The sequence below is a fragment of the Mesoplodon bidens genome, assembly GCF_964165515.1.
Source record: "Mesoplodon bidens genome assembly, chromosome: 19".
In the NCBI taxonomy this organism is placed as follows: domain Eukaryota; kingdom Metazoa; phylum Chordata; class Mammalia; order Artiodactyla; family Ziphiidae; genus Mesoplodon; species Mesoplodon bidens.
This window is the reverse complement of record NC_138179.1, coordinates 5,821,938-5,844,312: the sequence shown is the minus strand read 5'-3', so window position 1 is coordinate 5,844,312 and position 22,375 is coordinate 5,821,938. Positions and strand designations below refer to the sequence as shown.

General features: G+C 40.1%; 2 protein-coding genes across 8 annotated transcripts in view; both read left to right on the top strand.

Annotated features, from left to right (window-relative positions):
• SKA2 (spindle and kinetochore associated complex subunit 2) overlaps positions 1–16,876 on the top strand; it is a 30,564-nt gene extending 13,688 nt beyond the window's left edge. The window contains exons 2-4 of the mRNA XM_081219842.1: positions 1,072–1,158; positions 9,711–9,887; positions 14,935–16,876. Of these exons, the coding sequence (XP_081075968.1) occupies positions 1,072–1,158; positions 9,711–9,887; positions 14,935–15,003 (333 nt within the window). The 3' untranslated portion in view covers positions 15,004–16,876. The remainder of the gene's footprint in view (positions 1–1,071; positions 1,159–9,710; positions 9,888–14,934) is intronic.
• A 2,222-nt stretch (positions 16,877–19,098) lies between these two features.
• TRIM37 (tripartite motif containing 37) overlaps positions 19,099–22,375 on the top strand; it is a 139,133-nt gene continuing 135,856 nt past the window's right edge. For 3 of the 7 annotated variants that reach the window (XM_081218680.1, XM_081218677.1, XM_081218681.1), the window contains exons 1-2: positions 19,100–19,573; positions 21,323–21,424. In XM_081218680.1, the coding sequence (XP_081074806.1) occupies positions 19,553–19,573; positions 21,323–21,424 (123 nt within the window). In that variant the 5' untranslated portion in view covers positions 19,100–19,552. Of the gene's footprint in view, positions 19,574–21,322; positions 21,425–22,375 lie in introns of all 7 variants that reach the window. The other 4 variants (XM_081218679.1, XM_081218682.1, XM_081218678.1 and 1 more) reach the window with 3 other exon arrangements.

Sequence of the window (22,375 nt, the reverse complement as noted above, 5' to 3'; positions counted from 1 at the left end):
AAATTTTCAAGAAGCAGTCTTTAGTCCAGAGCTTAAGTTGACAGAAAGGTCTGAAAGTCTCCTCAGCTGTGGGCTACGAACAGGAGACCTTCCCTGAGGAAATCATGTTTTGCCTTTCACAGTAAACTCAAAGGATGGTGGTTGTTTCCCTGACAAATTCAAGGCAGTACATGCTTTAAGATCTTGTAAAAGATGTAGAATTCCCCCAAATTAAGAATAATTTGTAGATTATATCACATTCAGAAATAAACCACTTTTAACACCCTGATATATATCCTTCCCAACTTTTCTCTATGTACGCACACGTATTTTACAGCCTATGGCAGTTTTCTGCTTTTTTCTCTCTTAGAAGTTTACTGCAGATCAAGGTCCCACGCTAGGACCCAGGTTAAATAAATTGGAGTTATTCAGACTGCTACTCCTGTATTAATGTAGCTTTTTTTGGTGTAATTTATGATTCTTTAAGCCTTCCAAGTTTGGTCTGTGTGGCACATATTTGTAGTTCTTTGGTTAATGGGGTTGCAAATTATGTTAACAGCTGGAGTATCCCTGAAAATAAGTTTGTTCAGTGTTTTAATTTGAAACCACATATCCTACCAGAGGTAGAAAAACTGCTTATTTGATGAGAGTGTTAGTAACCTTAGGGAATTCTTGAAGCCATTGCTAGTTCTTAATAGAGCGTGGGTATTCTAGATCAGGGGTCCCCAGCCCCCTGTTAGAAACCAGGCTGCACAGTAGGTGAGCACAGTAGGAGGTGCGCGGTGGGCAAGCGAAGCTTCATCTGCAGATCCCTTGCATTACAGCCTGAACCATCCCCTATCCCCACCCCCGCCCACCCCCCCATTCCGTGGAAAAATCATCTTCCACAAAACCGGTCCCTGGTGTCAAAAAGGTTGGGGACCAGTGTTCTAGATGATGGAGGTTTTGTATACTTTTCTATTTCCATATTTTAAAAATCAGTGTATATCATATTAAAATATGTGAAAATATAAAGAAAAAAGAATAGTTACAGTATCATGTTTAGTAATACGTCTTTTGGTTCATGAAATAATTATTTCTGCTGATCTTTAGTTCCAGAAGGCTGACTCTGATCTGGATTACATTCAGTACAGGCTGGAATATGAAATCAAGACTAATTATCCTGATTCAGCAGGCAAGGTAATCTGAAAAAGAAATGTCTTTTTAACAGAATATTTTATTAAAAGATTTTCTGATAGTATTTCTAATAGTAGTAGATTATAACAATTACATTATTAAATTTATAGAATCTTTTCTGTGTTGGAAACTTGGTCACAGAATATTGGAGAGATTATACCCATAGTCAAGGAAATTTGTGGCACCTCTTTTTTTTTTTAACCCATAAATAAGAATTATTGAGTCCAGAGGTGTAAACCACTATGGAAGCCTCTGAAATTCTGAGAGAATATAGATACCTCTAGGGCAGTGGTTAAATAAGAGGGGAGGAATCCTAGCAGTGATGATATTCTCTGAGGAAGATGATGATATACTATTAAATTCGTTATATGAACTGTGATTTTTGCATAAAATTATGTACTTCGTTATTTCTAAGTTTAGGTTTAAACATAATATTATGTTTAAATGCCATAACTTATAACTACATGTATACACGCCTATCTCTATAGAGATAAAGCAGACAATTTTTAAACATTACTTTACCACTTAAATCATTAATGTTTATCTTTTATAGCATTTGCTAGCAGACAAGAAATATCGTATTTTACTGTTTCTCAAAAAATTTATACAATTAAAATTTGGGGGGAATTGAGTGGAAGTGCAAATTAAAATAGCATTTTATATAAAATTGGGAAAGCATTGTGAGTGTTCAGTTTTTACTGCTTTACATGAAATAATGGAATGCCAGGATTCTATGGGAGTACAGTTTTAACTGTTCTACCTCCTTAACTGACTTGACTTTTTCTTTGTCTTTTCCTCTTTTCTCTTTTACTGAAGAACAGCCAACCAATTCTGGTGCAGTGGTACCACCTAATTGACTGGCCAAAGCACTCGTCTGAGTCAGTATCTTTCGAGTACCATGTGGAAAACATTTCATGTGGGGCTTCCTCTTTTCTTCCACCCTTCCATCTCTCATTTTAGTTACACTTCCAGTTGTTTTTCTCTTCTACAACTTTTTTTTTTAAAAACAGCTTTATTGACCTCTAATTCATATACCATGAAATTCACTCTTTTAAAGTATACAGTTCAGTGGTTTTTAGTATATTTAGTTCATTGGAATTTTTAGTAATTTAGTATATTGTACAGCCATCATCACAATAAATATTTGAATATTTTCATCACCTCAAAAAGAAACCCATACCCATTAGCTGTTTCTCCCCATTAACAACCACTTCTCCTGCCCCTGGCCAGCTCCCAACAACTACTAATCCACTTTCTGTCTCTGTAAACTCTACAGATTTGCTGTCTGAACATTTCATATAAATGGAATCATACAATAGGTGGCTTTTTATGTCTGGTTTCTTTCACTTAGCATGTTTTTTTGTTTAATTGACATATAGTTGATTTACAGTGTTTCAGGTGTACAGCAAGGTGATTCAGTTATACATACACACATATATATATATATTCTTTTTCAGATTCTTTTCCATTATAGGTTATTACAAGATATTGAGTATAGTTCCCTGTGCTATACAGTAGGTCCTTGTTGTTTATCTGTTTTATATACAGTAGTATATATCCGTTAATCCCAAATTTCCAATTTATCCCTCCCCCGCTTCTTCCCCTTTGGTAACCATAAGTTTATTTCCCATGACTGTGAGTCTGTTTCTGTCTTGTAAATAAGTTCATTTGTATCATTTTTTTTAGATTCTACATATAACTGATATCATATGATATGTCTTTCTCTTTCTGACTTCACTTAGTATGATAATCTCTAGATCCATCCATGTTGCTGCAAATGGCATTATTTCATTCTGTTTTATGGATGAGTAGTATTCCATTGTATACATATACCACATCTTCTTTATCCATTCATCTGTCGATGGACATTTAGCTTGCTTTCATGTCGTGGCTATTGTAAATAGTCCTGCTATGAACATTGGGGTCCATGTATCTTTTTTTTTTTTTTAAAGAAGATGTTGAGGGTAGGAGTTTATGAATTAATTAATTTATTTTTGCTGTATTGTGTCTTCGTTTCTGTGCGAGCACTTTCTCCAGTTGTGGCAAGGGGGGGCCAGTCTTCATCACGGTGTGTGGGCCTCTCACTATCGCGGCCTCTCTCGTTGTGGAGCACAGGCTCCAGACGCGCAGGCTCAGTAGTTGTGGCTCACGGGCCTAGTTGCTCCGCGGCATGTGGGATCCTCCCAGACCAGGGCTCGAACCCGTGTGCCCTGCATTAGCAGGCAGATTCTCAACTACTGCGCCACCAGGGAAGCCCCATGTATCTTTTTGAATTAGAGTTTTCTCCAGATATATGTCTAAGAATGGGATTGCTGGATCATATGGTAACTCTATTTTTAGTTTTTTGAGGAGCTTCCATACTGTTCTCCATAGTGGCTGCACCAGTTTACATTCCCACCAACAGTTTATAGGAGTGTTCCCTTTTTCCCACACCCTCTCCAGCATTTATTATTTGTAGACTTTTTAATGATGGCCATTCTGACCATTGTGGGGTGATACCTCGTTGTGGTTTTGATTTGCATTTCTCTAATAATTAGTGATGCGGAGCATCCTTTCCTGTGCCCGTTGGCCATCTGTATGTCTTCTTTGGAGAAATGTCTGTTTAGGTCTTCTGCCCATTTTTTGATTGGGTTGTTTGTTTGTTTGATATTGAGTTGTATGAGCTATTTGTACATTTTGGAAATTAAGCCCTTGTTGGTCCCATTGTTTGTAAATATTTTCTGCCATTCCGTAGGTTGTCTTTTCGTTTTGTTTATGGTTTCTTTTGCTGAAAAAAGCTTATAAGTCTGATTAGGTACCATTTGTTTATTTTTGCTTCTATTTCTATTGTCTTGGGAGACTGACCTAAGAAAACATTGGTACAATTTATGTCAGAGAATGTTTTGCCTGTGTTCTCTTCTAGGAGTTTTATGGTGTCATGTCTTATATTAAGTCTTTAAGCCATTTTGAGTTTATTTTTGTTGTATGGTATGAGGGTGTGTTCTAACTTCATTGATTTACATGCGGATGTCCAGCTTTCCCAACACCACTTGCTGAAGAGAATGTCTTTTCTCCATTATATACCACATCTTCCTTATCCATTCATCTGTTCATGGACATTTAGGTTGCTTCCACGTCTTGGCTGTTGTAAATAGTGCTGCTATGAACATTGGGGTGCATGTATCTTTTCAAATTAGAGTTTTCATCTTTTCTGGATATCACTTAGCATGTTTTAAAGGTTCATCCAGGTTGTAACATGAATCAGTACTTCATTCCTTTTTACAGCTGAGTAATATTTCATTGTATGGCTGCACCACATTTTCTTATTTATTCACTCAGTTAATAGACAGTTTGGTTGTTTCCTCCTTTTGGCTATTATGATAATATTACCATAAACATTCATGCACAAGTTTTTGTGTAGACATTTATTTGCTTTCATTTCTCTTGGGTATATACCTAAGAGTGGAATTCCTGGCCACATGGTAACCCTATGTTTAATATTTAGAAGAACTGCTAAATTGTTTTCTAAAACAGTTGTACATTTTACATTATTAGTTTTTTATTTTTTTTAAGTTGTGGTAAAATATACAAGATAAAATTCACCATTTTTAAGTATACAGTTCCGTGGTATTAAGTACATTTACATCATTGTGAAGCTATCACCACCATCCATCTCCAGAACTTTTTCATCTTTCCAAATTGAAACTGCATCCATTAAACAATAACTCCCCATTTCTCCTTCTCCCCAACCCCTGGCAACCACCATTCTACCTTCTGTCTCTATAAACTTTACTACTCTAGGTACCTCATAGAAGTGGACACATACAATATTTGTCCTTTTGTGACTGGGTTATTTCACATAGACTAATGTCCTCAGTGTTCATCCATGGTGTAGCCTGTGTCAGAATTTCATTCCTTTTTTTTTTTTTTTTTTTTTTTTTGCGGTACGCGGGCCTCTCACTGTTGTGGCCTCTCCCGTTGCGGAGCACAGGCTCCGGACGCGCAGGCTCAGCGGCCATGGCTCACGGGCCCAGCCGCTCCGCGGCATGTGGGATCTTCCCGGACCGGGGCACGAACCCGTGTCCCCTGCATCGGCAGGCAGACTCTCAACCACTGCGCCACCAGGGAGGCCCATGGGTACTTTTTATTTTTTTTTATTTTTTATTTTTTTCGGTATGTGGGCCTCTCACTGTTGTGGCCTCTCCCGTTGCGGAGCACAGGCTCCGGACGCGCAGGCTCAGCGGCCATGGCTCACGGGCCCAGCCGCTCCGCGGCATGTGGGATCTTCCCGGACCGGGGCACGAACCCATGTCCCCTGCATCGGCAGGCGGACTCTCAACCACTGCGCCACCAGGGAGGCCCATGGGTACTTTTTATTTATTTTTTTATTTTTTTCGGTATGTGGGCCTCTCACTGTTGTGGCCTCTCCCGTTGCGGAGCACAGGCTCCGGACGCGCAGGCTCAGCGGCCATGGCTCACGGGCCCAGCCGCTCCGCGGCATGTGGGATCTTCCCGGACCGGGACACGAACCCATGTCCCCTGCATCGGCAGGCGCACTCTCAACCACTGCACCACCAGGGAAGCCCCCATGGGTACTTTTTAAATAACAGAAAGTTATTTTCACAGTTCTGGAGGCTGGAAGTGCTAGATCAAGGTGCCAGCATGGTCAAGATGGGGTCTTCTTTTGGGTTGCAGACTTTTGGTTGTATCCTTACGCGGCAGAAGGGGAAGACCTCTCTAAGCCTCTTCTATCGGAGCACTAATCTCATTCGTGATGGCTGTACCCTCATAACATAATCACCTCTCAAAGATCCCACATCTTAATTCCATCACCTTGGGGGTTAGGTTTCAAAAAATGAATTTTGCAGGGACACATTCAGATCACAGTAATTATGGCTCTGCAAATATTGCTTTTATCCAAGTCATGCAATATACTATGTTTGCTTTTCCTTTCTTACACAACTTGTTTTTCTGGAGCTAATAATTGTTTTCTTTTTTCCCCCTTTATTTTTCTTAGTTTTTCTATGCATTTATCATTAATTCAGCCTCAGACTTTTCTACCAGAACTGTTAAACTCCTGTCAACATTGTCAGACACATCACCTGATCCCTAAGTTTCATTTTCTTCCACATCCCTTGTGTGCTGTCTGTCCTCCTGCTCCAATCTAACCTTTGGCTCTACAGGCTTCCTGCATGGCTGGGAACTTCTTTACCATAATTTTGGTAATTCCCTTTGTTTTACTCCCTTTAGTTTGGATCATATATTTCACTCTTTGAGATGTCAGATGTTTGAAAATATTCATTTAACCCTTATTTAATCCTTTAGTTGATGGATGGTTTGGTTGAGTATGGAATTCTAGATTAGAGATTGTTTTCTCTTAATTTTAAAATCATTGTTTTGTGGTTTCCTAGCTTCCAGTGTTCTTGTTGAGAAATAGATGCCATTCTAATTCCTGATCCGTTGTATGTGTCTTCCTTCTTATTTTATACCTTCCATCCCCCCCCACCCCGCCCCCAACTCCTGCATCACACCTATCTGTCTTGGAACTGTAAGAATATTTTACGTATGCTGTGAAGTTTTATAATTATTTTATGATTATGATATAGGTCTTCTCAGTAACCGTGCTGTCACTTGGTGGGGCTCTTTAAATATGAAACACGTGAATCTAAAGTCGTATCACTTTTCTTACCTATATATTCATAAGACAAGAAATCCTCTTTTGTGGCCTTTCCCATGACTGAAATATTGGACTTCCTGAATCTATCCTCTATTTTTCTTATCTTTCCTTGCAGTTTTCATTTTTGTCTATTTCCCCCCTCCTTTTTAGGATATTTTTTGGACTGTATTTTCCAGTTTTTCTACTGGCAATCTCTTAGAATATCTAGATACATTATGAGAAATGAAGGGTTAAGATACAGGTCTCAGTGTCATTGGGGTGTTTACTGAGTAGATATCCCAAAAGGCATCTTAATATACACTGTTTGCCAGACTATACGTTTGGTGTCATCTATCATTTCTTTGCCCATATCAAACATACTATAAGTTTTAACTTTTTTATGGTGTCTCTTTTGTCCTTTTCCTGTTCTACTCTTCATGCCGTAGGTCTTGGTCACTCTCTGCAGAGTTATTTTAACAGTCTTTAAGTTAGATTTTCTGTTTTTTTTCGTTCCTGTTAGAATCATCTTTTATCAATCTCCAAAGAAGAGGCGAGTAGAGGCCATGAACTGAGCCTTTGACTATAGCCATGAGGTAGGGTCCACGAAGGAGATACTTGAAGAGTGGGAAGATACCCAAGATAGTATAGTTTTATGAAAATCAAGAGTTCATTTTAAGAAGATTAGAATAGGAAAGAAATAAGGAGAGGCAAAAAGAGGGATATCAAAATTATAGAGCAAGTCTGACTTTTTGATTGTTTAAAATAATTTGGCAAAGGACTCTGGTCTATGGGGTCTTCTATTATTATTATTATTTATTTATTTATGACTGCTTTGGGTCTTCGTTGCTGTGCGCAAAGCTTTCTCTAGTTGCGGTGAGCGGGGGCTACTCTTGGTTGCGGTGTGCAGGCTTCTCATTGCTGTGGCTTCTCTTGTTGCGAGGCACGGGCTCTAGGGGCACGGGCTTCAGTAGTTGTAGCACACAGGCTCGGTAGTTGTGGCTCGCGGGTTCTAGAGCACAGGCTCAGTAGTTATGGCATGCGGGCTTAGTTGCTCCGTGGCATGTGGGATCTTCCCAGACAAGGGCTTGAACCCATGTCCCCTGCATTGGCAGGCAGATTCTTAACCACTGTGCCACCAGGGAAGTCCCAGGGCCATTTATTATTAAAAGGCCTAGGACGTGTATTATTATAGGACCTAGAAGGTTGGTGGCAAATAGAGTAAGAAAAATGAAACTGGTTTTGAATAGCAACAGAGTCAAAAGAAGAGTTAATTTTCCCCTCAGTATAGGGAAAAATCTCTATATATTTGAGGTCTGTATAGAGGGAGGTATGAAAAGCTTATTGAAATATAGGAAATTTAAGGTCTGGAGGATATGGGGAGGGCACAACAATAATAGTGGTAGTGGGACTTCCCTGGTGGCACAGTGGTTGAGAATCTGCCTGCCAGTGCAGGGGACACAGGTTCAAGCCCTTGTCTGGAAAGATCCCACACGCTGCGGAGCAACTAGGCGCATGCGCCACAATTACTAAGCCTGCGCTCTAGAGCCTGAGAGCCACAACTACTGAGCCTGTGTGCTGCAACTACTGAAGCCTGTGCCCCTACAGCCCATGCCTCGCAACAAGAGAAGCCATGGCAATGAGAAGCCTGCGCACCGCAACCAAGAGTAGCCCCCACTTGCTGCAACTAGAGAGAGCTCGCGTGCAGCAAAGAAGACTGAATGCAGCCAAAAATAAATAAACAAATTTATTTAAAAAAAATTAGTGGTAGTGTTAGGGGCTAAGTAAGGATCAGAATGTCCATAGTGTTTTCATTTTCAGTGAAAAGGCAGGAGTAGAAACTCCTAATCTTCTCAGTAAAGTAGTTGGGGTGAGGTCTTTTGCCAAGAAGGGGTGGATGGGAACTGGAGGGAGTGGAGAAAGTTTGGAATAGCTAGTATTGGAGGGTTTGCTAAGAAACCACCAGGGAATGAAAAGAATAACCAAGTGGCAGAAAACACCTGGTTGAAATGTCTTTTATGGAATAGTGGTTTATATTCCAAAATGAATTTGAAAAACTAATGTAATTTATAAATATAGTTGCTTGAGTTGGCATGCATTTTGTATAGTGAGGTCAGTGAATTGGTGCTCGTACATACTTTAGCCCCATGACAGTGTATTTAAGAATTTCAGGACTTCCCTGGTGGCGCAGTAGTTAAGAATCTGCCTGCCAATGCAGGGGACATGGGTTCGAGCCCTGGTCCGGGAAGATCCCACATGCCACGGAGCAAATAAGCCCGTGCGCCACAAATACTGAGCCTGCACTCTAGAGACCTGTGAGCTACAACTACGGAACCAGCGCGCCTAGAGCCCGTGCTCTGCAACAAGAGAAGCCACGCAATGAGAAACCCGCTCACGGCAACGAAGAGTAGCCCCGCTCTCCGCAACTAGAGAAAGCATGTGTGCAGCAACGAAGACCCAATGCAGCCAAAAATAAATAAATTAATTAAAAAAGAATTTCATCATAAGTGGTTTCAAGTTGTCTTATTCAACAAATCAAAATAGTTTCTTAAATCACCTTCCGTATAATAACATTTAGAATTGTATTTTAGAAGTATAGTGTAATTAATTATTGTGAGCTGTACATCAAATATTACGTATCTAATGTGACCTTATTTGCAGTTTAATATTGCTGTTGTGTGTGTGTGTGTATGTGCAGGGGAGGGGTTATTTCTGTGCCTAGCCTTTAAATTCCTTGAGAATAGGATGTAGGTCTTATACTTCTCTCTTTTTTCCTTCCTCCCATCCTCTGCCCCATAGTTGCATAATTAAATAGTGTTCTATTAAATGGATGGTAGAATGTGCTGTATATATTTTAATTCTTAAAAGAAGCTTAATTTTTCCTTTCCAGGTTTAATATATATTCATTTTTTTCTTGATGTAGAAAAATCCTGTTACACTCTTAAAGGAATTGTCAGCAATAAAGTCTCGATATCAAACTTTGCACGCACGCTTTAAACCAATTGCTGTCGAGCATAAAGAGACTAAGAGCCGCATTTGTGCTACTTTCAATAAGACTATGACCTTGATACAAGAACTACAAAAGCAAACAGACCTGAAGGTAATGCTTTCAATTGACCAATTGGATTTGTAGAATTTTAATTCTGAATTTCTCTTTGAAAGATAAATCCCCAGTAACTCTCATTTTGAAATTCAGCATTTGGAACTGTTGATAGAAATGAGATTTTCCTGGTTCCCTGAAGTATAATAGCTCTCATCTTCTTTATTTTATAAATTTAATTTATTTTTGGCTCTGTTGGGTCTTCTTTGCCGTGCGGGGGCTTTCTCTAGTTGCGGCGAGCGAGGCTACTCTTCGTTGCGGTGTGCAGGCTTCTTATTGCAGTGGCTTCTCTTGTTGCGGAGCACGGGCTCTAGGCACCTGGGCTTCAGTAGTTATGGCACGTGGGCTTAGTTGCTCCGCAGTATGTGGGATCTTCCCGGACCAGGGATCGAACCTGTGTCCCCTGCATTGGCAGGTGGATTCTTAACCACTGCACCACCAGGGAAGTCTTCCTCCTTTTATTTTAAAAGGAGCAGGTGGACTTGACATGGTTAATGAAGAGGTATGCTGTCTTGGATTATGTAGCCATGGCAGAAGAGAAATCTTCCTAATACTTATTAAATCTACCAGTTCTGCTGGTTCCTGTAAGAAGTAGTGAGACTGAGAAATCTAGAAAGCATCTATACCAGTGACTTTTTTTTTTTTTTTTTTTTGCGGTATGCGGGCCTCTCACTGTTGTGGCCTCTCCCGTTGCGGAGCACAGGCTCCGGACGCGCAGGCTCAGTGGCCATGGCTCACGGGCCTAGCCTCTCCGCGGCATGTGGGATCTTCCCGGATCGGGGCACGAACCCGTGTCCCCTGCATCGGCAGGCGGACTCTCAACCACTGCGCCACCAGGGAAGCCCAGTGACTTTTTTTTAGTTCTCCTTTTCTTCAGTTGGGTTGGTGGGCTTGAGTAAGCCTGACCTTCATCCTCTTCCTCCATTCTGCACCCCCTTCTCATTTACTGTAAGAATCTCATTGAGTGTAATCCTCTATCACTGATGTGTAAAACTCTTTAGATATGTTGGAGTAGGAAAAAGAATATGAACTGCTGACCTAGGCACTAAGATCTTGAACAGCCAATTGAAGAGTTTGGTCGCATTTTCATTTACAATGCAAAGGTCAGGGCTTTTGAAAGAAAAGATAGCCTAATGTAGATGGAATCATAGAGTTGAATTTAATTATCTGGACAAAAGATGTCCAATAGGTTTTAATTTCTGGTGCTAACTCCAATTGGTTAACTGGTAATAACTGGTAATAACTGCTGCTTAGAATGCTGTATTAAGGAGCTGTGTCTGGGCATGGCAGAAAAGCTATCTGCTGTGGCATGCTGCTAGGGGCAGTATACATGGTATTTATTTGCCAAGTCTGAACTAAATTATGGCTTAAGCTACTTGAATTATAGGCTTGTAGCAAGAGTAGATCTCAAAGGTTGATTACCCAGGTTAAATTGATCAAGAATTCTTTATGTTACCAATGGAGGAAAAGAGAACAGTGCCTGGGTAAAAATCGTAAAATGACACCTTAAATGTATGTGTTATGTCATGGAGAAATGAATAGTGGAAGAGGGGAGGGCAATTAAAAAGGGCACAGAGGGAATAGGGAGCAGGAATTTAAACAGTATGGGTGGCGTCACCTGCTAATAAATAAAATGCAAAAAAGATGTAATAACCTTTATAAATAAAATCAAGTCACATATTCTTCATTGTACATGTGATCAGAACCTGACAACAGAAGCACATAAACTTGTTCTAAGGAAACAAATCTTGAAGAGAGACTAAGAGTAGTTCTGGATGTATATATCAACATATATGTATAGAAATCCATGAATTTATTGAAGCACAATAAATTTGGGTGAGTAAAGAGAAAAATGAAAGAGAAAAATGACTTTTTGAATATTTACTAAAAATTGTCTCCATTAGATACAATAAATAGATGGCATATTTCTGAGATTAAAAAAGTGGTACAGAAAAGTAGTTATGATAGTGATAGGGGATGTCAAATCATTTAAATATCTATAAAAGTCTTCATTTAGTTAAAAGAAGTATCTGAAATGAGGAATAATTATATGAAAGGTAGGAAGCTAAGGGTTTTCACTTTGGATCAGATGATGACAAATAAGGAGAAATGACTGAAAGGCAGGTTATAAACCTTGAAAAAGGAGATCATATTTTAGAATCAATGATAGCCAAGTTGGGAAATGTTGGATATAGTGGGTCTTGTACACACTAGTTTAAACATGAGATAGTAGGAGAAAGTTAAGAGAAAATTTTTATGATCAAAATGTGGAAGAAAAGGGAATGGCATCTATACAGAGTTATATAACCAAAAATAGTTCTATGAGCCCAGAGTGTAAAGGATGTGTAAAGGAATTTCAAGTATAAAAAGAGGTATATTAGACATACGGTCAGAACTGTGAGAATAGTTAAGAAAGCCAAAGGCTAGATTGAGCTGAGGATTCTGAAAACTTCTAAAATAACCAAAAGGGCTTTTAAAATTATTTTGGAAACATGAAGAACAAGGAAGGGATCTCTACTTAGGGCAAATGGTCCTTTGTTCATAAACAACAGAAAGCAAACAAAGTAAAACGGTTCAGTTATTATCTTGCTATGATTTTTATCAAGTTGAGTGGTTTTTCATTTGGAAGGATAGAAAATGTATATTTGAATTGATAATACTTAAAAAAAACTTGAATTGGTAATAGTAAAAAATAAATAGGAAGCACAGAAAAGGAGGTGGAAGGAAGGGAGTACATACTAATTTCCTGATCTTTTTAGTTGCTGTGAAGACACTGAGGTTTAAATATAGTTAATTGTAAAGGTGACCATCAAAAGAAAAAAAAAAGGACTAAACTTGTTCCAAATAGAAAATGGCAAAAGTATAGCAATAAATAGGAAATTAAAAAGGCATTAAAGATAGAATGTATAGTATTCCGTCGACACTCTGAAACATTTGTATTAAAGAAGAAAAATTTCTACACATTTTAGACTAGTTAACTCCTGGAAAACCTCTTTGAAGTTTTATTTTATAAACAGATGGTCTGAATTCTCTTGAATTTCAGAGATCACAATGAGAAACATGGATTCATGGAGAACAAAGTCTTGCCAGAATAATGCCATTTCCTGTTTTTGAGACAGAAGAGGGAAATTCTCTTACTATTTGGGCTGCAGTAAGGCCTATGATTGTTTTTCATTTTATCCATGTGGACATTTTGGGCAAATGTTGGCTTGATAAACGAAACCAGGTGGGGTATCCAATGGCCTCATGTGGCTATATAAATTAAAATTAAAAGTAATTAAATAAAATTAAAAATTCAGTCCTTCATCTACTGATTGGACAGTGCAGATACAGAATATTTCCAGCATCGCAGCAAGTTCTATTGGACAGCATTGCCCTAGAGATTCTGATTCTGTAGGTATGAGGTGTTCCAGATTTGGCAGTCTCTCTAGAGATGACCTATATAGTTAAGCAGATTTGTAACTATTTGAGTGATTCTTCAGGCCCTACCTCCTATTATTTCCTCATTAACCCTATGTTTCAGCTAGCCTGTTTGTTGGTGCTCTGTGAAAGCCCCATAAAACTTGCCTTCAGCTTCTCTTCTTTGTTTTTTAATATATAAATGTATTTACTTATTTATTTTTGGCTGCGTTGGGTCTTCGTTGCTGAGCGTGGGCTTTCTCTAGTTGCGGTGAGCAGGGGCTACTCTTCGTTGCGGTGTGCAGACTTCTCATTGCAGTGGCTTCTCTTGTTGCAGAGGGTGGGCTTCAGTAGTTGTGGCTCGTGGGCTTTAGGCGCAGGCTCAGTAGTTGTGGCGCATGGGCTTAGTTGTTCTGCGGCATGTGAAAATCTTCCCAGACCAGGGCTTGAACCCGTGTCCCCTGAATTGGCAGGCAGATTTTTAACCACTGCGCCACCAGGGAAGTCCCCTTCCCTTTGCTTTTGCTGCTCCTACCTGCTTTTGTGAATTCTGTTTGCTGGCTGTTTTCTCAGCATCTGTTCTCTCTTCCTGCCTAAAAGATTACTGACTCTCTTGAGATGTGTGCCATTCCTCAGACTCAGGCCTGAGGTAAAGTTGCTGCTATCCTCAGCTTCAGGGGCGTGCCTGATTTGCAAGGGGAATGGATTTTCCTTTAACTGACATTGGTTCAGGAATAGGTTTGTAACCCAAATGACATATGAGGAGGGAAAGTCTGAAAGTAGGAAATTAGGAAGAGTTTCCCCACCGCTGAGAGACCCCTGGGAAGAGAAAGCTTTACTTCTTCTAAACATTGTGTACAGATGTGATACCTAGCACCGCTAGAGCCACGTTCCTGTCAGCTTGAGGATACAGCCACCATCAAGGATATCAGAGCTGTTAGATGGAAAAAACTGAGTCCTTACATTGTTGAGCATAAACCAGCCTTGAAACCTGCCCTTCTTCTGTATTATTGTGCAATGATAATACATTTTCTTATTTATCCATTTTCAAATGTGTCTCTATTACTTGAAGATAAAAGCATCTTAATTATCCTTCAAAATTTAACCCAAATCTCTACTTCTGAAGAAACTTCCAGACTATTTTTGTGTCCACTTCTTTTTCAAAGTACTTTTAGAATATGCTGTTCAAATGTGACTTCCTTGGTTCTGTTAAATTACTGTCCTTAAATTGTTTGATTTCTTGGTCTTGTTTCTTCACTTTAATTGCAAGTTCTTTGGAAACTCAAACATCAAAGTAGCTTGTATATAGATAGCCAATATGTATTTTTTCCTTGCCTTCCTAAATTTGTGATTACATACATAGTATGAACTTATGGAAACAATTATTGGTGTAACAAAGCAGAAATTAATTTAGCAGTGTTTAAAGATTTTTTTAATTAAAAAAATTATTGAAGTATAGTTGATTTACAATGTGTTAATTTCTGCTCTTCGGCATAGTGATTCAGTTATATACATACATACATTCTTTTTCCTATTCTTTTCCATTGTGGTTTATCACAGGATATTGAATATAGTTCCCTGTGGTATACAGTAGGACCTTGTTGTTTTAAGGGTTTTTGAAATAAAGATTTTGTCATTTGTTTTGTAGCTGTTACCACTGACTGAAGAAGAGAAAACTGCGGCAGAGCAATTAAGAGCTCACATGTCAGACTTATGATGAAGAAATGGACTTGCAAAAGGGAACTCTAATGGGGAAGAGATCAATTCCAGAGAGATTTAGGAAGCTGTCCTGTTAGCATTTGATGACTGTTGGTGGGGGGATGACAAAGGAGATTTGGCTTGGGTTACTGGATAGTGATGCCTTCCACGAGAGAGGGGAATACAAGAAGGGCAGATATTGTACACATAATGTTCAGCCAAAGGGATGGAATGGAAATAAAGAGATTTACAAATATATATGCATATACACTTAGTCTTGTAATTTCAGGCAAGTAAGTCTCAACACCATTTTGTATCTGTTTTTGTATAATCAGGATAACACGGATGTCCTGGCCTATTGTAAAAGAAAATTATTTACTATCAGTCAGTCAAATGTGAATGAACATGCTTTGGAAATGAAAGGATAGAAAAAAAATTTGTATTATGTTATACATATGTATATAATTTTATTATTGAAAATTCTGATTGCAGATGTGGTCACATTATTGGTGAGACTGCTAATGTGTGACTTAACAGTCTGCCATAAAACCTAACTTAGTAATAAGCTGGCTTTTCTGTGACAGCCTCACGTTTATCTTTGTCCTATTCCCTCTTCCTGCTAATGTTGAACAGCATGAGCTCTGCTTTCAAACGCGGTTTTAGATTGTCCCTGTTATACTTCAATACTACCTTTGTTCTCCTCTGGTCTATATTACTGTAATTGTTCATTCCACTGTATATGAAAGCTAAGAAACTGAAATGAGAGGATCACTGGCAACCGCTACTTGCCAGTTTGTTTTGTGTGCGCGCGCGCGCGTCAACTTCCCTATTTATTAAAAAAAAGAAAAAACTAATGGCAAGTAAATATGAAAGTAAATCATGGTATATCTATACAACAGAAGGTCAAGTTACCAGTAAATTATTACTGGTATTAATGTTCTGGGAAATGCTAAAGCTATGCTAAATAGGTAAGAGGAGAAGCAGATATTGTAGCTTTGTCGTCAAGATTGGGCTTTGGGCTCATACCGGATATGTAAACACAGGTTTTAAATTCTAGCTGTACGACCCTAAGCAAACCACTTGACTTGTGTGTGTCAGGATGGCTGGAAGCACAAAAAGATGGTAAACTATTAGGGTTTGATATTTAGTAATCCTTCAATAAATATTTCTATATATGTCATAAAAACAAGGCATTGAAAGATTAGGAAAAGTGTATCAAATGTTAGTTTTACAGGTTATAGAATTATACTTTAATGTTAAAAGAATTTTTTCTGTTATTAACAAACATAATAGCTGACAGACAGGGTTGGAAGAGTAGCTTCAGTTAAAGTTGTCTTGTCTCTTCTGAATATCTGGAGAACAGAAAGTAACCGCCCCCCCCTTTTAAATTACAGATAAATAAGTCACACCTTAGTAACAGATATTTTTTTTCTTCAGTACTCAGGCAGTTAATATTGAGGCAGTTCCTGTCATGGTATGGCTCTGTGATGTGATGGTGATGGTGGGATTGAAAAATGGTCTGAACAAGTTACTGGTGTTAAAGGGTTTTGCTTTCAATCAGAAAAAAAACACTAGATTGTACTGTTTTTCCTCTATGACTTCCTTCACAAGTTACCTTCTAAATGTTGGTTCTTCCCCTCATCCCTCTTAAAATTGCTCTTGTGTATATATTCATTTATTGCCCTTTTGGGGAATGATTCCCAAGTATAACTTATTTCACTAGATCTAGATCCAAATTTCCAATAAAAATCTCTACCTGAATATTCAAGTTGAACATGTCCAGAATACTTAACTGATTTTCTTATTTTGTTAACAGCAACTATTCTGTTAGCTGGAATTAAAGTTTGCATCCCTTTATCTTCTTAGTTAATAAAATCTATAATTCTTTGAAATGTATAATTCTTTGAAATGTTTGTTGTATCCAACCTTCACTTTACCTTCACTCTTACTACCTAATTTAGACCTTTTTTATTTCTCATCTGGATAATTGTTTTCTCCTATGTGACTACTAGTGTTTTTATGTCTTAAGTTGTGATACAAATTAATTTTAATTAGGTTGTATTTTAAATACAACTTTAATTTTAAGAAATTAAAAAATATAAGTATGCTTATTCTCCCAAATAACTGCAACTTTTTCAGATGTTTCTACATGTATACAAATTAAAAAACATTTTAAACAAAAATAGGCTGATACCATATACTGTACTGCAGCTGCACCCTTTTTTTTTTTTTTTTTTTTTTTTTTCTTTTTGCGGTATGCGGGCCTCTCACTGTTGTGGCCTCTCCCGTTGCGGAGCACAGGCTCCAGACGCGCAGGCCCAGAGGCCATGGCTCACGGGCCCAGCCGCTCCGCGGCATATGGGATCCTCCCAGACCGGGGCACGAACCCGTATCCCCTGCATCGGCAGGCGGACTCTCAACCACTGCGCCACCAGGGAGGCCCCCTTTTTTTATCTTAAATATATTTTGGGTATCTTCATATCATTCTTTTGAACAGCTGTATATATGAATTTACCATAATTTTTACCAGTTCCTCTTTTATAGGTGTTTAAGCTGTATAATACACAAGTTGGGAGATTTGGAGGGTGGGTAAAGGAGGACTGCAAGGTCAGCCTTTCCTTAAGGAATTCTAATAGAGCACATGACAGGTTTCTCAACGACACACAGCAGTTTAGCATCCTGCCAACTAAATTCCTTTTTTGCTTAAGTTAGCCAGAATCTGACTTAGTGCTTGCAAGCAATGACCCCCTAATTAGTTGTACGGGTTTTCTAATTTTCCACTGTTATGAACTATTGCAATAAATCTTTAAACATTTTGGGGCTTTTGGGCAAATATATCTATTAGTACAAGAACCTATTTTAATATTTATCATACATTGTAATTTTACCTATTTGCTTTCTGCTATGCTGGGTAGCAAAGACCACTTCTCATTACCCTTTGAATCCCAAGTAGTATAGTACCGTGTTTCCCAAGTAGTATAGTACCGTGTTTCACAAGTAACTTTTTAAATTGGGGTAAAATTCACATACCATAAAATTAACCATTTACCATTATTAAAATGTACAACTGAGGGCATTTTAGTATAAAAGATGTGCAACTGTCCCCTCTATGTAGTTCCAAGACCATAAATAATTTTGCTAAAAGAATTTTTTCAGGCACAATTATTCCTAAATTATATCTTTGTACATGGCTCATGTAGTTTAAAAAAATTGTTATGCCCACTACTTATAAGAAAGTCCAAATGCTTTGATATTTAAGAAATTCTTCCTAGATAATTGTTGATTCTCTTCAGGTGCATTCAGTTTCGGTTAAGTGTAACAGTTGTTTGCAATAACCTGGAAAGGAAAAATTAAACTCAAATTAAGAATTTGATGTACGTCCTTTGCCTCACACCTTCGATTTCTGCAATCTTTAAACATTTCTTACGCTAGAAAACTGCAGAAAGCAGACGCCAATATGGGAAAGCTGAATACAGCTGATACTCTTGCACTTTGCACAGTCTCATGGCGATAGCTCACCTCAAGCCCCAAGCAATGCAGGGCGAGTGTGGTTGGGTGTAGGTCTGACGTCTAAACCGTCCGTGGTCCCGTCCTCCCACTCCCGACTCTGAAATTACCACTCTAGGCTTCACAATCTGGAGCTTTGCTTCCGTACGTGGGGCGGAAGTCTTAAAAACCTGAGAATCTGGGCTTGCTCCCCGAGAAAGAAGCACTAGCCACGAATCATCTGCACCACAGTTTCTCAAGGTGAGGGCCACAAGCCACCTGCAGCCAAATCACCGAGAGAATTTGTTGAAAACGATTTCGTGGAGCCCCACCCTACAATCACGGAGTCCGAATACCTAGGGGTGTGGCTCCGGAGTCTGCATTTCCCACAAACCCTCCAGGTGGCTCCAGCCTTTGGCGCGCAAAAGTTTGAGACGGGTGGAGCGCCGCCCCTCCCCTGAGGGAGACGGGGCGCGGTCAAGCGCCGCGCCCTCCTCCTCCTGCGCTAACTCGGGCCGAAGGCACGCAACCCTGCAGCAGCCAGCGGCCAAATCTCGTGTGCTCCCCTGCACCGCGGGAACTAGACGCCCGCCACTGGTCCGCTCCCTTAGCGCTGCGGCCTGCGCGCATGCGTGCACGCGGGCCGCGCCTTTTCTCACACAGCACCTTCCGCTACCCTGGTTACCGTTGGTGTTCGCGAGTTCCCTGCGGCAACTTCTTCGCGGAAGACCAGCGCCGCGGGGCTGAGCTGCGGTTTGATAGGCGCGCGCCCGCGTCACGTGGGAAAGGCTCCTGCTTGGTCGCTGGCGGGCCGCTCAGCCGGGAGGGAAGAAGCTTGTGGCTACCGCTCACCCTCCCACTGCGCCCTAGGGCTGGCGCGCGGATAAAAATGGCGAAGTGGGGGTAACTGGCGCCGAACCCGAAGCGATGGGGCGCGCAGGTGGGGCGGTGGTCGGAGACCTCTGATGTAGGCGCCCGGCTGTTCTCCGCGGCAATTTGACTTGGTGACCTCAGGCCGGCGCCTAACAGGTCAGACCACGGACTCCGCGGGTCGCCGAGCGCCCCGCCGAGAGCCGGAGGCAATGGATGAACAGAGCGTGGAGGTGAGGGGGCTTGAGGAGGGTGGTGCTTAGTCTCCCTCGCCCCCCGCTGAGCGTTCTTTATTCGAGGCGCTTTGCCCTAGTCCACCCTCTCGTAGGGCGCCTTGCCCTAGTCCCCCCACCCGGCCGCTGCCTTTGTGGAGGGGGCTGGCCCAGCGCAGAGGACGCCGTGCTCGTTCTGCAGCCCTCCGGCTACCCTGTGCTCTGACCGTTCCCGCAGTCAGGTGGTGCGTATCCTGGCGTTTCCAGGATGTCTTGGCACCGGTACTCATCCCCACAGGGTTTCTGCAAACTACAGCCTGTTCAGAGCAGAGCTGCAGATTCTTTAGACGGACGTGCGCTGCGACTCGCCGCCACCAGTTCTTAAGAGTTTTTGCGTGGATCCAAATCTCCCTCCGAATGGATAATCATTCCCTCCCAGCGGTACATTTTGTAGACATCTGCCCTTCTTAGATTGAATGAGGATATAATCTTACTATCCTGTTTGACTGTAGTTTTCCAGAGCAACCTATTCTTTTTATATATGACTCTTGTAAACGATGATTTCAAACGTTTGGGGTATTTACGTTAAGGCTAGGAACTTAAAAAAGATTGCTTATTGGACATAATTGTATAATAATTGTCAAGACTTGAACCTTGCAATTACTAAAATACTAAATCCTTGATAAGGAACAACTATATTACCTGGGCACTCCACTTGAAACTAGTTCATCCAATGGTCGTATTGTCCCCCGCCGTACCCCCCATCCCCCAGCGTCTGCATCTCACAGATTCTTTCTGGTCCTGCAGAGTCATGGTTAGACTCATGAGTAATTTTCTCCTTAATTCCTCATGTAAAAGTATTATAAAAGTTTTGTAACCTTACCTTCGTTTTAGAAGAGTTTAATTCCTCTGGAATGGAGTAAAAATAAATGTGAGTACTGTAAAAATAAACTTAAAATATATAGTAACCTACATTTAATTTTATCTGTTTTCTTGTCAGATACTTCCTAAATGGATTCATCTGAGGCTGGCAAAGCTAATACTGCTTCTTCTGTTTACGTATTTTTTTCTTCCCAAAGCCTTCATAGAGCTACCACCAAAATTCTCCATACGGACAGAATTTCAGGCTCAAATAAGTAGCTAGTTGGTTGCAGCAGCATGGCAGAAATTCAGAGCAGAAATTCAGATTTCTGGATTCTGAATTACATTGTTTCTCTCTTGATCAAAGTATGCTGCCATTAATGTATCTTTTTATACTTAAATTATAAAAGCAATCCATCCCCCTTGGGGAAATTGCGGAAAAAGTCACAAGTTCATAGTGTTCATACAGTCATAGTTTGCCTTTTTTTCCCTTACTGTTACACATCATAAGGGTTTTTGTTGATCATTAAACAATTCAAAAATATTTCTGTGACTATCATAGTCTATGTTAACTCCTTAATATTTTGACATTTGGGCTATGGGCAGATTCTTGCCATTATAATTGATGTTTCCGTGAAAATATTTGTGCACGTCTATGTTTGCATTCCATATTCTTTTCTTAGACTACAACCACTGTGAAGCTCAGAAAAAAGGAAGCATTTTTTCCCAGGAGATGTTCTGAGGTACCCTGGACCTTGACTAACCAAGTCCTGATATGGAATATAGTTAAAACTGGGATGTTATCAACCCAAAATAAATGTAATTGTCAGGTGAATTATTGCAAGCATGCTTTTTACTCATGATTCAGTAGCGTAATCTGGTGAGCCTTATATCCTTTATTATTTTCAGAGCATTGCTGAGGTTTTCCGATGTTTCATTTGTATGGAGAAACTGCGGGATGCACGCCTGTGTCCTCATTGCTCCAAGCTTTGTTGTTTCAGCTGTATCAGGGTAAGTTGTATCTCTTTTTACATACATTTAGTATATGTAGGGTGTATTGTAAAAACCATTTTCTTTATCTTATTTTAATTTTACATTTTATGTCCTTTAAAAAATGTCTTAAATGATTGTTTCTTAATAGGGAGACCATCAATGTATATCGTTTAGTACTATGGAGATGAATAATCATCAAGTCATAATTGCTATGAAGTGTCTGGAAACCAAAGCCCAGTGTAATTTTAGTATATTTACATTATTAAATCACTGTGCATTTAACAAGTACTTACGAAGTGCTTGCCTGCGTTGTGTTTGGGGTTGAGGATACTAAGATAAGTGATGGAAGTGCCTGCCCTGCAGGAGCTTAAATCTAATTGAGAGAATGGACTTTGTGTTTATATTGAAGAATGTGTAGTGTCATAAAGAGGCACTCACAAAGTGCTGTGAGACTCAGGAGGGAGAGTTTATACTTGTTTGATGGGTAAGATAGAGAAAAAGCTAGTAATGGGTTAAAAGGCACATAATAAAATCATATAATCTTATAGTTAAAAGAGACCTTAGGGCTTCCCTGGTGGCGCAGTGGGTGAGAGTCCGCCTGCCGATGCAGGGGACACGGGTTCGTGCCCCGGTCCGGGAAGATCCCACATGCCGCGGAGCGGCTGGGCCCGTGAGCCATGGCCGCTGAGCCTGCGCGTCCGGAGCCTGTGCTCCGCAACGGGAGAGGCCACAACAGTGAGAGGCCCGCGTACCGCAAAAAAAAAAAAAAAAAAAAAGACCTTAAAGATGAATATAATCCAGTGGCTTTAAAAATTGAATGTAGGTGAACCCCAGAAACAAAACTATGAGGAAGCTTAAGATGTAAAGCAGAAGAGCTTATTTGGGTTGTGTGTGGGGATTCAGTCACACATCCACAGGCCATAGTTGAAAACTGCCTGGCCCACATGACTCTTAGTAGATTATTTCCTT